The following is a 15,808-nucleotide window of genomic DNA, read 5'->3' as shown; positions in this document are numbered from 1 at the left end:
ATCTAACCAGCAGGAAAAATTCAGTGCTTCTCCTTTGGGGGAAAAATGGTGGCAAACCATAGCCTACAGCAAGGCTTGTATTTTCCTCATTGCAAACATGGGGGCCTGTGGAGACCAGTGTGTGTTTCTGTCAAAAGGATGCTAGCTATAAAGAGTGGGCAAGTCGAGGGGGCCACCTAGGCCTTGGCTGAGACCTGTCCTGTGGTTTGGTAATGCACCTGTCCCGCTGGTAAGTTACACAGGTAAGATGCATCCAGGTGCATCCTTGGGGGCTGTTAAGCACAGTTTTGTAGAAGTGGAATCACTGATGCATATCACTGTCAGTTCCTGAGCTTCCTGCCAGTGTGATTTAGTGGCTTTTTTTCCTGGTAAGCACAGTCTCAAGGGGCTGGAAAAAGACAAAAAATGAAACAGAAAAATCCCCAAAGGCAGTTTCTAATTTGACAAGTGAATTGGTAAGACAAGGATTTTCTTTTTAGGGGGATAGATCAGATTTGCCAGGAAGTCACCAAAATTCCACTCAAGTCACCCTGTGTGGAGTCATGTAAACTTTTCTACTTCTTTGGAAATGGAAATAGACATCCCCGAGACGATTTTAGAAGATGCAAAAACAAGCATACTCACGAAGACTGGGAGGCCTTCCTTCTGAGTAGATAGTCCACCACATCTGGATCGGTCTCTAACAGGCTGATCAGCACTTCATTCTGCAGATCTGGGGGGACCTGCAGGGACCAAGTGTCGAGGCATAAATAAAACTGCTCCAGCAAGAGGCGAACTGTGGTCACTGGCAGTCTGACGATAGCATTTAAAGGATGCCTCAAAAGTTATCTACAGTCCATGGGGTCGCACAGACAACAAAAGTTATAAGAGAACAGAGGGATTTGTTGGTTAAAACCAAATCTACACCAACCCATGCAGCCAGTTTCATTCTTAGAACAAACTGGATTATTACCAAAGAGTCATACTCACTGGGCTTCCCTGGTCACTCAGACAGTAAAGAATTTGCCTGCAATGCAGGAGACTCGGGTTAAATCCCAGGGTTGGGAAGATCCATTGGAGAAGAGAATGGCAAAACACTCCAATATTCTCGCCTGGAGAATTCCATGGATAGAGGTACAGCCCAGGGGGTCACAAACAGTTGGACATGACTGAGCAAATAACACTTTCACTTCACTTTCATATTCACTACTCAATTCAATTCAAGTGCGGTGAACTGTCACTCCACTCGTGACTGGAGATAGAGCCTAACCACTTGGAAACCTCTGTTGCTTGGACTCGATTTTCTTGACTTTGAATGAGCAACATATCGTGGTTAAGAGGAATGGTGTTCATAACTTCTTGTCCAAATGGGGACACTTTCTAGAGTTCATGTTTATAACTATGCCAAGATAACAGGCAGAAGTTAGGACTGTCTTGGGCGGTTCTGGAGCATACGATTAGTTTATTGGGGACAGACCCTGCAGCCAGAGGCTAGTTGTGTCTGAGTTCCCGTATATGGCTGTGGGGCTTTGGGCAATGGATATACCCTTTCCAGGTCTCAAGGCTCTCATCTGAAAACTAGAGACAGTAAGAGGACTCACCACAAAGGGCTGGTTGATATGGTGATGTAAAGGACTTGTTACATGTTGAGAACCTAGAACAGCACCTGGCAGAGAGTAGATACTCAAAAAATACTGCCACCACATTTGCAGATGTCACTTTGTCATTCAGTGCCTGCCTTCACTTGTTTCTTGCATCCTGGTCTATCAACAATTAGGAGTTTTTTTCTTCACAATGGGATGAGGCATGCTCTAGAATTTTATAGATGAGCATCATGTGTGTCTCTAAGTTTAATCCTCAGGGCATGAGAGGATGGTCTTCCAATCCTAAATCACTTGTGTAGGACTTTTCTAGAAAACAAACATTGAACTCGGCTCCAGTGGTTTTCTACTCTGTCGATGCTCAATCAAAGGAAATTTCAGCTATTGAGGGAAAATACATTTTCATTCTGATTCTGTCACGTATGAGCTCGGAGACAAGACTCTTAAAAATTGTGGGGACAAGTCTTCTGAGAGTAAGTGGTTGGTGGAAGAATTTGCCTCCTGCCTCTTGCAGAACTCAATTCATCTTGAGCTCTAAGAAGCTGGAAACAATTTTATTAAGAAGAACAGGGATGAGAAAGCAACAAAATACTTTCCTCCTCTCATAAATCTGTTCTTCCTACTTCATTCTGAATCTTCATTAATGACATTGCCAAACCCTACTCACACAGGCTAGAAAGCTGGGTTGGATCCAAGCTTCTCTGTGTCCTTTCTCCTCCATGTTCAGAGCCAGGAAACCCACTTGATTTCATCTCCAAGATGCCTGTTACTTCTTCCCTCTCTTTTTCATTCCAGCTGCAATGATCCAAGTCTGAGCCCTCATTATCCCTTTGGAGTGCTCATCTGTTGGCCATTACCAGCTTTCATTTCCCTGACAGTCATACTGCAAGTTCCCTCTGGAAAACTAACTGCTCCCCAACCTTCAGCTTGAGGGTGAGTGTACCCTAGCCTAAATCAACGATTCTTTCATTCCCAGACTGAACCATGGGTGCTTGAGTGATGAGCATGCGACTTCATTAGAAGCAATGAAAAGGTGTGAGAATTTGCCAGGGACTTTGGAGAGACAGGATACAGGGCCTGAGGATAGTGCTAACAACTAAAGAAACAATTCCAAGAAATGGAGAGAAAGAAAAGGGGTCTCTTGATATCATTTGAGTCCAAGGTAAAGCCATGCCTGAAGCCACATTTGCTCTTGGATTGTTCAGCTGTGTGAGCCCCCAAATTCCTTAAGCTGGTTTGAGCTTTTAATTGAAAACAAAGATCCATCCTTGATGGGCCTTTGATACAACAGCTTGCTAACCTGTTGTTGTTCAGTTGCTCAGTCATGTCTGACTCTGCGACCCCATGGACTGCAGCATGTCAGACTTCCCTGTCCTTCACTGTCTCCTGGAGCTTGCTCAAACTTATGTCCACCGAGTCAGTGGTGCCATCGAACCAACTCATCCTCAGTTGCTCCCTTCTCCTCCTGCCTTCAATCTTGCCCAGTATAAGAGTCTTTGCCAATGAGTTGGCTGTTCGCATCATGTGGCCAAAGTAGTGGAGCTTCAGTTTCTAACTTGTGTACTCTCTATTTCCGTTAACACGTTCATCAGATTTCTTCTCTGCCTGGTTGTCACAATGGTCTGATCAAGACATTTGACCAAAACCCTTTTTAATCAAAGCCATCCCCTCACTTGCTTGCCTCAGTCTGTTTCCCATCTTCACCCCTAGCAGTCATACCCACACACATTCTACTTCAGTACCATTGTGCTTCTCACTCTGACCTTTTCCCACCTCATCCCTTTAATTCATCATATAAATATTTGGTGAATGCTTCCCGAGTGCCAGGCACTGGATTCTGGGATTCAGCGACAAACCAAACAGACCAGAATTTATGTCTCCTTGAAGCTGACAGTGAATATGGGAAGACTGGCACTAAAGAAATAAACAGAAAACATAGCAAGGATCACTTGGAGAAAGATAAAGCCAAGACAGGGAACAAAGAATCCTGGGTGGGAGCATGCCATTTAAATGGGATTGTCAGAGAAACTGACATTTTAGCAGAGAACGGAAAGGAGGAAGGAATTGGAGAAAATAATTCCAAGGAGAAGGGAGAAAGAAATAGCAAGATGTTGAGTCAGGAGCAGTGAGGAGGCCAGGGAAGTTGGAACAGAGTGAGAGGAAGAAGGCGAGTGGTAGGAGGTAGGTCAGGTAAGCAAGGCCAGATGTTGTGGAGTCTTACTCCATGATAATAATTTCTGCTCTCAATCAAAGTAGGCAGGGAGCCTCTGGAAGTCCTGAGCAGAAGACAAACACGGCTTGTCATCACTCTGGCTACCGAGTTGCTAGGAGATTGCAAAGAAGCAAGGGGCGAAGCTGGGAGCGCAGATGGGGGAATTGTTGTCGATACATCCAGAACAGAGATAAGGGAGGGCCAAGCCAGTGTGGCGAGTGGATGAGAAATATTTGGATCCTGGAGACAGTGAAAGTAGAGACCATAGCAGCAGCTAATCGACTGGGTGGAGAGAGAAGAAAGAGGAGAGGGAGCAGGGGATGAAGAAGAAGAGAGGCTTACGTCAACGTTCCCAGGAAGGATGGGCTTGCTGTTAACTGATACAGAGAAGCTGCAGGACCAGGAGGAAGCTGGGGGTAGAGCTTTGGACTGTGGCTTCCCTAGTGGCTGAGACAGTAAAGAATCTGCCTGCAATACAGGAAACCCAGGTTGGCTCCCTTGGTTGGGCTTATCCCTGGAGAAGGGATAGGCTACCCACTCCATTATTCTTGCTTGGAGCATCCCATGGACAGAGGAGCCTGGTGGGCTACAGTTCATGGGGTCGCAAAGAGTCAGACACGACTGAGTGACTAGCACTTTCACTTCACTTTGGTATAAGAGTGAGAGGCCTGTGAGACATCCAAATGGAGGAAAGCTCTAGTAAGTGATCAGGAATAAGGATCTGGGGTTCAGGAAGAGTCCTGGGTTGAACATAGAAATTTGGGGGACACACATATAGATAGTTCTTAAAGCTTGATGACCAAGTGCAATGGCCTAGGAATGAGAATGGAAGGAGAGGAGAAGGAGCAGGACTTTTAGGTCCAGAATGGGAGTATTGGTTCTCTTACTTCATTGAATACATTAAATCAATTAAAAGACTGACAATGTTTACAAACAATATGACCCAACAGATATATGTGATTCCATCAGGTTTTCCAAAACTAAAATTCAAAGGGTGAAAATGAGAAGAGAGAGAAGTCATTTTAAAAAAAAAATGAACTGCAAAGCAAAAAAATGGTACAGGGCAACAATGTATACAATAAAATTTTTTTAAAAAAAAGAAACTTTCACGAGCAAATTAGGAAAACTATCTGTATTTTTGTCCAATTAGTTCAATTTAAAATTTCCTATGCTTAGACATGTAATAAAAAATTTTGCTCCAAGCACCAAATCTATTCCCACTAAGAATAAACAACTGGAGTGGATGGCCTTCAGAGTGGTGCAAACATCACAATATCAGTTCTCTGATCAACTCAGATTCATTATTAGAATAGCTTACAGGAAGGGTCATTATTTGAAAACAACTTTGCATAAATTTTCAAAAACTGTTCTGCAATTCAGAGTTTTACTCATTCAACTAGGCTTCATTCCTAACAAATTACAATTATTGACATTTATTTTCTGTAGCATATGTGACCTTTACTTGGTAACCAATGAAAATAGAAAGCGTCAGTGCTATAACCCTATCTACAGTTCCTTTCTAAAAGACTTTTGGTACTATTTTGCCTTGAAGACACTATTTACAAATGACTGAAAAAATATAGCTTAAATATGTATGGATTTGTGTATTGCAGGAAGGGTAGGTACTACTTTCCTATGTATTACACAAGACTGACTTCAGTGTATAATACATAATCCATTATTTTAATGAATTTATTCATAGCCAATCTTGTTACAAAATGATTTAAAGCAGCTTTCAAAATTCACATGATAAAACCACATTTGTTTAAAAAATAAAGGAATAGTTCAGAAAATTGGAGCCAGTGGGAAAATGAAAGTAGAGAATTTGAAATGATGCCTGGAACTGACTTTTAATATTCATACAGCAGCATCCAGTGCTGTTTTCCCAATAATTCCTCTTATCTGTGTCCACATTTGCACATTTCATTTCCTACTATTTAATAAAAATTTTGAATTACTGGCTCAGTTCAATAGGATGAGTATTCATTTTCTATTAATTTAGATACTTAATAGAGAAACCAAAGTGAAGAGAATGAACTGACAGGAAATAGCAGCTCACAGCAAGGAAGAAGAAATATCCAGGCAGACCATCCACACACACATTCCTTTTCAGTAATTAAGATGCTGTTGAAAGAATATCTGACCAAGAATCGCTAGCTCCTGAGCTCCAGTTTTGGCTCTGCTGCTTATAATTAACATAAACTTGGGAAACATCAACCATCTTCTTTAGGATTCTGTTCCTGCATCTGGAAATCTGAGCATATCCTATCTGTCCCCTTCTCCTTTATGGGGATGTTACGCGGATTCAAAGGGCTAACAAATTTGAAAGTATCTGAAGAGTTGCAAAGAACTTTAGAATAAAAACTGTATCGGAAATAGACAAAATAAGTCAAACACTTAAAAGAAAAAACTAAAAGCAGATCACTCGGAGATGTGAATATTTGTTCTGAGATTTTTTTTCTTGCCTAACAGCCATCAGTTTCCACCTCTTATCCTGGGTGCTTGCAAAGAAACATGCCTCTTCTCTTCCGCCTAACACTTCTGGTAGGTAACGAAGTTCTAGGATTTCCTCTCAACATGTCTCCATTCTTGACTGCCCCTTGAATTTCTAGAGCTACACTGTATGACCTCTTGAAGCTAGACTCTGTGTAGCTTCTACCTTTTGGCTTTTTCTCTTCTGTCAGACCTAAGGTCTTTGGGCTGGTCACATTGTCAGAAAGCAGGGATTATCTGATTGGACTGCCTGGAACTTCGAGAGGTTGCAGTTCTGTCAACTGGCCTCCTCCACAGCCACGTCAAGATCATACGGGCCAATCCTGGCCAAGGGACCCCAAGGAGGGTATTGTAGAAGCTTCTAGAAAAGGCTCTCCTTCATATTGACAAGAGATGCAGGAGAGAAAACATCTCTCTTTGTGACTGGATGTGACAATGGCTGCAAGAGCTGCTGAAAATGATTGTGGTCTCTTCAGCTAAAGATGGCGGGCCAGAGGGAGAATAAGTGCGACTGAGCTGCTAAAATTGTGCCCCCAGGCTTCTTATTACGTGAGATAATATGGAACTGGCCAAAAAGTTCATTTGGGTTTTTCCATAACATCTTTGAACAAATGTTCTGGCCAGCCCAATAAATTCTGACATTTGCCACCACCTATAGTTGATTGTTCTCCACCTTGCAGTTGGAACTCCTACCAGCATATCCAGGACCATTCATCCACTCACTCATTCGCTCACACACTCAATTTTATGCTCTTTCAGAACACAAGCTAGGCTGGTGCTTCCTCTGCAATGAATACTGAATGAATGTTGTTGGAATGGCTACAAATAATAATAAAAAATAACCCAGGATTATTGGTCTTCATGGTGTACACTGGTCTCGTTGTTTCTCTCTTCTTGAAAGCGGTACCAATCTCAGGCTATAGGAAAATTTCCTTGTTACTCATTTTTAGAGTTGGAAAATAAACTTCCTTTCCCAACTGAGGATCACTAGAATTTTTCTAAGCTAATTTTTCAGCTAATTTTTCTACTGTTGCCATCAATACAAAAACTCTAAAAATGAAATGTATGACTCAATAATCAAATTTTTTTTTCTTCTGGGACTTTGTATATAGTGAAACAGGAACTAAGGAATAGGATCATGAAAAGCACATTACTTTTTTTAAATCAATAAATTCTGAACATTTAAGTAAAGGAACCAAACCCATCCCAAAGGGCTTCTTCCTTTACAATTTATTGTTTCAAAGCAAAATCTCCATTGGGTTTTACTCAAGTATTTAGCAACTTTAGATATTTTCTAAGAGTACCATATATGGTTGTGTTTATTTGGAGACTCAACTCCTTAGATTTTCATATGTTCCTTCAAAGGATAATGCTATTTCAAAAATCAAAAGAACTTTGGACTCTCCTGCTTGAAAGAAAAAATGTAAACACTGCACATATGAAAGAATAAAACCGTCACAATTAAAATCCACCCTATCAAATTAAAAATGAAACCTTGAATGATTGCCTTGGGTATAACTGCTATGATGTATTTTATTCCATAAACCACAGAGAGGGAAAGATGGTTTGAGTTTTCTCCATTTACTAAGTCACCATAACAAACCATTAAGGGCATCTGAAAGAGCAGTTCCCAGGACCCAATCCTACTGCTCTGACTTGCCACTAGGTGTTTCACACCAGTCCACCACTTGGCACTGAATCAAGAAGGATGCTTTACATTGAAAACTCTTTACCACTCCCCAGCAGAAGTAAATGTCACTGAAAGTCATGATGACATTTATTTTCAGCTAACAAACACACTCAAAGAAATCACTTTGGCTATTTATGGGAGCAAAAGCTCAAACATGGGCAGGGCCAGCCTCAGACCTTTGTGCAGCTCTGGTTTGGAGGATGGCTTAATATTATGTAAAGAGGTCTCAGTGCATTTGAAGGGTCAGAATGCATTAAGAAATTCAAAATTTTTTTCTTACATGCCAACCCATGCCAGGCAGCATTTTTGGCAATTAGGAAGCATTCATGAACAAATATAGTCTAAGAGCACAGGATTCATGGAGCTGTGATGGGGGGTGACACGTGGAAGATGAAGAGCAAGGAGCAGTCTTTGTTCCATGGCAACAGGTTACAGGAAGTGGAAACAGATCAGGTGTAATACACTTTGGCTCCTCTCCCCCTGCGTGTGTACCAACAGTGCATGCATTCTGTCATTGCAGACAGGGACAAAGTGAGCTGGCTCCAGCAGGAACACACACTGGCTCTTGTAGCCATCTGCTGGCCTGGACATTGAGTGGGTCAGTGTTATGATCAGTTCAGAACGACCGATGCTGTTGAAGGTCCCCTTTACTCCCCATTTGCAGATTGGCTAAAATATTCTCCCCCACCCACCCCTGGCCAAATGGAATCCATATATAAGACATCATATTAAAGTACCTCATCTTTTGTGTAGGGAGGAGCATCACACTGTAATAATAGTTCACTTATAGTTGTTGCATCACTTGGGCAAACACTCTTGGCTTACTTCTCATGAAATCATGGTGAAATTTAGAATAAATTATTATGATGTACATAATAAGTAGCCCAACTCTTGGCACACGAGCAGTGGTTATTTAAAAAAGAAAAACAGTGGTTATATAAAAAGGGAAATGGAAATCACATATAATTATCTAGCTATGTCGACAGGGGGTGGTCTCTAGTTTGATGATCTGGGTTGCTGCTTGACTCCTTTTGACTTGGCATGCGAAGGAAATTTTAAGAAAATGTAATTTGTGCCGGGAAAGAAGAGAACACAGAGCAAAGCTTGGCTTCTGAGCTTGGAATCCTCATCACAGCCTCTGACCCTTGCTCCCAGTAGTTCTCATTCGAAATTTCCCACGTGTGCTGTGCTGATCCCCAGCTAAGGCTGACCAATCAGCAGGGTGGGAACGCTCTGGCGTTCCCACGTCTCCCCTGTGCTCGGCACTTTCCATCAGCCCATAAGGGCAGTGCCTTTGCCTCTCTCTCTCTCCAAAAAAGAAGCCCTAGTAGTATCAGCCCTGAGAGGGAGCGGACTGTTTTCTCCACTCTGCTCTGAAGCTCTTATTAATTCCAAGCGCCACGATGAATTTTCTCTGGCATTCCCAACATCAGTTCAGAAGCCACAACTTTCAGAACAGTTAATGGGTCCATGATGGAGTCAGTGAATGCTTTCTGCCTCGCAGTGATACCACCGATCATTTCTAGATATGTGTGATTCTTCACTTTGATTTTCAGTGTTCCCAGAGAGAGTATGATTTTCTGTTTTCTATTTTTAGATAGTTACTGGTATCAGAGATGGAGGGTTATGATTTAAAGGTTGGGGAATCTAAGGTGTACGGGTACTGAATAAAAAACAAACAACAAAACATATTTTTTCTTAGCAATACAGTATTACAGTATTTTTTTAAACAAATAATTACTGAGCTCCCATTTTCTGCCAAGTACTTTCTAGGTGCTGTGGATATCAGTGAATAAAAGAAGCAAAAATACCTGCTTTCATAAAGTTTGCATTCTATTAGGTTTCAACAAGCATAATAAATAAATACACAGTGAGTTGAAGGTGCTAAGTGCTATAGCTAAAACGAAGAGAAGAATAAAGGGCTGCTGCTGCTGCTGCTAAGTCACGTCAGTCGTGTCTGACTCTATGCGACCCCATAGACGGCAGCCCACCAGGCTCCCCCGTCCCTGGGATTCTCCAGGCAAGAACACTGGAGTGGGTTGCCATTTCCTTCTCCAATGCATGAAAGTGAAAAGTGAAAATGAAGTCGCTCAGTCGTGTCCGACTCTTAGCGACCCCATGGACTGCAGCCTACCAGGCTCCTCTGTCCATGGGATTTTCCAGGCAAGAGTACTGGAGTGGGGTGCCATTGCCTTCTCTGGAATAAAGGGTTAGGAGTATATATATATATATGTGTGAGCAGGTCACAGTGTCACACAGCGTGGTGCAGATGAGCATCACTGCCAAGGTGACACCTGGAGGTACTTTGATAGGGCAGGTACCTGACCAATTTCATGTAATAATAGCAGTCATTTCTCTCTGTTTCTGAAGTGCCTCTGTGTGTGTGTGTGAGTGTTACTCACTCATTCATGTCCAACTCTTTGCGACCCCATGGACTGTAGCCCACGAGGCTGCTCTGTTCATGGGATTTCTCAGGCAAGAATACTGGAGTGGGTTGTCATGCCCTTTTCCAGCGTTTCTTTACGACCCAGGGATTGAACCCGGGTCTCTTGCATTGCAGGCAGATTCTTTACTGTCTGAGCCACCAGGGAAACCCTTTGATGTACCTAGTACATGCCGTTAAGTGCCTTAAGATATCATTTCTAATTCTCAAAATAATCCTGTAAAGCTTCATCTTTTTTGTTTGTTTGTTTGTTTCCAACAAAAAAATGAAGACTTAGCATAGGGCCAAGATCACATAGCAAATACGTGGCTCAGCAGAAATTTGAATTCTGGGAGCTGTTTGTAAAGCTCACAGTCTTCCCACCATTTTGGGAGTTTCCTAAGATGTGGTTTTCCTAAGGTGTGATTAGGAAACTAGCAGAAAGTTCTGGAGGCATTCATTAGTGCACAATTCTGGGCTCCATCTCATTGCTATTCAGTTTGAATCTCTGGAGTGCAGCCCAGGAATCTGAATGTCTGACAAATTTTTCTTACGACTCTGCTGCATGTTCAAGTTTGAGAACTGTGATTTTAATCTGCTGCTTTGGTCTTTTGATAGAGTGATCATGGTGGTGGGTGTTATCATGACCTCTTTCCATCTGGATGATTTCTAACCCAGTGTCTGAAAAGCAAACAACCAGTTTAAAAAAAAAAAAAAAAAAAGACCATCCTAGCCATGCTCTCGAACTGCGGGTCAGCCTCTAAAACTGGGTATCGCTTCTATGTTCTGGGACAAAGTCAGGTTCTTTTTGGCTCTTTCCCATTAAGTCAGATACTGGCCACTTGGGAAAGGGAGTGTCAACATGTGGAAATGAAGGACATTATAACACTCAGAACAGACTTTGGGTCCCTGCCAGGCCTCTGTGGGTTTTTATATCCCTTTCATCAGTTCTATGGAACCACTGCCTCCAGGGTGCATTTTGCCTTGGACAAACTCACAGCCACCTTTTCTAGCAAGTCTTCCTTTCTGATGCCAACGGGAAGTGATGCCTCCCACTCTGACCTCGTAAAGATTTCCAAGAACTATGAAACAGTACAACTGCTAACCACCTTTAACCATTAGGTTCTGTCTAGCTTCATCCTTTCTTGTTTGGAATTACCGCGCTACTTCTGAAAGCTTCTTAAAACAAAACAAAATGAAACAGCTATATACAGGAATGAATTTTTGTCCATCCACACAGACCAACTTTGCCAATCAGTCACCAGCTTCAGTATAACAAACTAGATTCTGAAATGCCAAATGTTCCAAAAAGCATCTACAAGTGAAGAGATTAATTAATAAAGAGGTGAAGCTAGGGCATAGAACTGTGCAGATTTTAGAACTAGAAGGGATCTTGGTTATTATTCATTCTAACCTAGTTCTTTGATAATTAAAGAAATGGAAATCAAAGCAAATGAGGTCTCAGAGCTAATGTATAATAAGTGTTAGTCGCTCAGTCATGTCCGACTCTTTCTGACCCCTTGGACTGAGCCCACCAGGTACCTCTGTCCATGGGATTCTCCAGGCAAGAATACTGGAGTGAGTTGCCATTTCCTCCTCCACGAGATCTTCCTGACTCAGGGATTGAACACAGGTCTCCTGCATTGCAGGCAGATCTTTTACCATCTGAGCCACCAGGGAATCCATGTATAGTCAAGAGAGGACTATAGCAAAGTCAGTTTTCTTTTTACTGACCTACGCTAGAGATCTTTGTCCTGTCCTCCTACTTCATTGTCCCTTTTCTCAATATATAAATCTCATAGGCTGTCTAAGGAGATCAAGAATGCTTACGTGAATGGTTAACTTACTCTGAGAAAGGTATCCTTAATTCCTCCATGGCCATACCTTTTCATAAGGAGTAAGGATCAGTAATACGGAAATCATCATATGTCACAGAGGTACCACTGAGTCATTCATTAATCCAACCAATATTTCTTGTGTTTCCACCATGTACCATGTATAGGGGTAATGCAGTAAAGAAAGTAGATGGAAATGAACAAAAATTCACCCCAACAGGAAGCTTATATTCTAGTGGGGAAACACAAACAAGAGAAATGAATAAAGTCCTTATGAGTAATGATGAGTGCTAAGAAGAAAAGGCAGGGAGAAGGAATAGGAAGTGAGGATGTGCGTGCGTGGTTGTGGGCTGTATTTTAGACAAGGTAGCCACAGAAGGCCTTGTTGAGAAATACAGATCACAACTGGGGAACACAAATATGAGCTACTACTCAAGAGAATTCTGATATCAGTCTCTACAGGGAATGGCAGACAGAGATGAGAGCTGGAAAATGCTGGGAAAGATTTGAGTATTGATGTTCTTCTGGTGCTGTTAATCTAGGCAGTGGGAAATGGAAGTAGAGGAATGGAACAATTAAAATGGCAGCAACTAGACTTTGAAGGAGGCCATGAAGCAATTTGCTAGTATCTGAGGTGAAAAGAAATATCTGATGGTTTGTGGTTTCACATAAAGAACTTTGCTTAGAATACAGAATTTAGAGAATGGAATTCGGATTGACAAGAGGTATTATTATTTTTTTTTAAATCTACAGAGCATGAAGCAATGCCACGACTACTTGGCAAGATGATATGTGACTTAAAATTTGATGAAAATGTTGAAAAATTCAAACATCTGATTCACCCAAATATGTAATTAATTACGAGGATTTTGGCTGAAGGGTGAAATTTATATTGTTGTTGTTGTTTAGTTGTTAAGTTGTGTTAAGTCTTTTGTGACCCCATGGACTGTAGCCCGCCAGGCTCCCTCTGTCCATGAGATTACTCAGGCAAGGATACTGGAGTTGGTTGTCATTTCCTCCTCCAGAGGATCTTCCCAACCCAGGGATCAAACCCACATCTCTTGCGTTGGCAAGTGGATTCTTTGCCACTGAGCTACCAAGGAAGCCCTGAAATTTACATAGAGTTCATGAAAATTTCCATGTTTTTTTTTTTTTTGAGAGTCTACTGCATGCAACACATAGGCAGTGCCTCAGAGACTCAAAGAGGAGCAAGATACACTTCTACCTCAGTGAACTTTTCACTGCAGTAGATCCATTTTCACTTCCTCCTGGGCATCCAGAAGGAATTCATTCCTCCACTTCCCTTGCAGTGAAGTACAGTTTGTGGCTGAGTTCTGGCCAATGGGATTGGAATGGGCAGGATGGATGTCCCTTCTAGGTTTGGCCCATGAAATCCTAGGGGATTGAAGAGTCTCAAAATGCAAGGAGCTGGGGTCCCTATGTCACCAGCAGGAAGGCTGTCCACTAAACATCTGATTAAAATTTATGTGATATTTGTGTCTGTTGTGCTGAAGTGCTGAGATCTGAGCCAATTTGTGTTGCCCAAGTCATACAATTATTGATGAACATTTGCATAGAATTTTACAGTTTGCAGAATGCTTTCACATATCAAAAGATTTTGGGAACTGCCCTGGGAAACAGATCATATTTTAATTTTTTCCCCATTTCCCAAAAACTGAAATTGATACTTATTGAATACTGAATTACTTGTTCATGATCACAAAGGTGCAACAGAGAGAGCAAATATTCTAAACCACTGGCTCTCAAATTTACAAAAATAACTGATGTAAGACAACGATGGAAATAAATCTAATGCAAGGCCTTTGATAAACATAGACAAAATATTAGGGAAATTCAAAAGAGGGAACTAGCACACTCAGCTGAAGAAGGCACTAAGGGCTCTAGTGGAATAGGTAAGATTTATAGTGAGTGTTTGCAAATTCAAAAAAGAAATATATGAAGAACCATTGAGAAGGTTCCTGCAAATTTTGACATGTGCTACGAGTGGTGAATAGACACAGAAGAGAGTTGGCATTTGTTCTAATGATCCAAGGGAAGTGGGAGCAATGAATGCAGTTTTTCCAAAGGAAAACAGGAACCAGTAATTCAGTACAAATCAAAAAAATATTTACTGAGTGCCTGCCAGATGGAGAGCCTTCCAAAATTGTACAGAGGATACAGAGAGGAGATAACAAGGGCACAGCCTGTGTTTTAAATGCATTTATAATCTACTAGGGGAAATAGCCATCCATGACTTCAACACAATGTTAAGATAAACATCAATAGGAACAGTAATAGGGTTCAAGGGACAGAGAAGTGGCATGGCAAAGTGATGTGAGAAGGACACAGGGAAGATAGGTAGAGCTTCATGCAGGAAGTAGAATCTCCAGATTGACCTTGGAGGAGGGGCCATTGCTGAGGATGGTTATAAATACATGAATTCATGGGGGCCACATATAATTCCAAAAAGAAGTCTTTTTTTTTATCAACTTTGGGGGCAAGGACACTGCTCTACAATTAATCAAGTGACTCCAAAACATGACTATTGTTTAGGAGACAATGAAGTGAAATCTATGATTTGGATGTTTGTTTAAACATGGAATCATAAACTTATAGTGATGTCATAGGTATGTACATTTCTATTCCTACTGAAATTGCCTGGCTTCCAGTGAATTCAGTCAATGACCAGTACTATGAGCCAGAAGGTGGTGTCCCTGTTTCATTATGCCACCAAGAGGCAATCAATAGGCAGCTTACTGAGATGTCCTGCCAAACACGGGACACTCACCATGAACAGGGCTTCATAATTTTCAATCATTTTCTGCACCACAGCAATGATGGCTGTGCTCTCTTCAGCGCGGGCCGAACTCTGGACTGAGAACTCTTTGTCTGACGACTTCTGCTTGTGCAGCAGGTTGGGTCCAAATATGGTGGCCAAGTTTAGAGATGTCATTTTATTCCCAGTGACCTACAGAAGCAGAGGATACAAGGATGGTTGTGATTTTTGCTTTTCAAAACACTGAGTGGTTAAATAATCAATAGAATCCTTTTACTTTCTCATTTTTTTCTGCAAGGACCACATCATCTCTGTCAGACTCCATGAAGGGCATCACATTTTCCTTTTGCTTCATATCTTGAAGTTCACAGCTCAGTGGTCATCTCAATAGCATACTAACTAAAATTTTAGAATGCTGTTTTTGTGAAACTGGTACTATATAAAATTTCTACCCTGTCTGCTCTCAAAAAATATTGATGTTCATCCATTCGACTGACCATCTATCCATCCCTCTATCTATCCCTTCCTCCATCAACCCATCACCTCTTTATTACTCCATCCACTCAGTAGCCACCATAGATAGGCATTTTTCATGGATTTTAATTATTCTAAAGTTTTTTTCAACAAAGATCACAAACCATTCCTTATTTTAAAGGGTTCACATTCTAGAGGAGAAAAGCAACTGATCAATTACAAGTAGTCGAGAAGATCCCATGGAGGAGGGGATGGCAACCCACTCCAGTATTCTTGCCCAGGAAATCCCATGGACAGAGGAGCCTGGCGGGCTACAGTCCAGGGGG

The 15,808-nt window shown here is 41.6% G+C and overlaps 1 protein-coding gene across 8 annotated transcripts in view; it reads right to left on the bottom strand.

Annotated features, from left to right (window-relative positions):
• ARHGAP6 (Rho GTPase activating protein 6) overlaps positions 1–15,808 on the bottom strand; it is a 528,247-nt gene that overhangs the window by 18,329 nt on the left and 494,110 nt on the right. For all 8 annotated transcript variants that reach the window (XM_081567203.1, XM_081567204.1, XM_081567205.1 and 5 more), the window contains 2 exons: positions 15,021–15,200; positions 625–722 (listed from right to left, as the gene is read on the bottom strand). In XM_081567203.1, the coding sequence (XP_081423329.1) occupies positions 625–722; positions 15,021–15,200 (278 nt within the window). The remainder of the gene's footprint in view (positions 1–624; positions 723–15,020; positions 15,201–15,808) is intronic.

The sequence above is a fragment of the Giraffa tippelskirchi genome, chromosome X (genome assembly GCF_054371585.1).
Source record: "Giraffa tippelskirchi isolate mGirTip1 chromosome X, T2T-mGirTip1v1.2.pri, whole genome shotgun sequence".
Lineage (NCBI taxonomy): Eukaryota > Metazoa > Chordata > Mammalia > Artiodactyla > Giraffidae > Giraffa > Giraffa tippelskirchi.
This window is presented reverse-complemented; position numbering and strand designations above follow the sequence as displayed.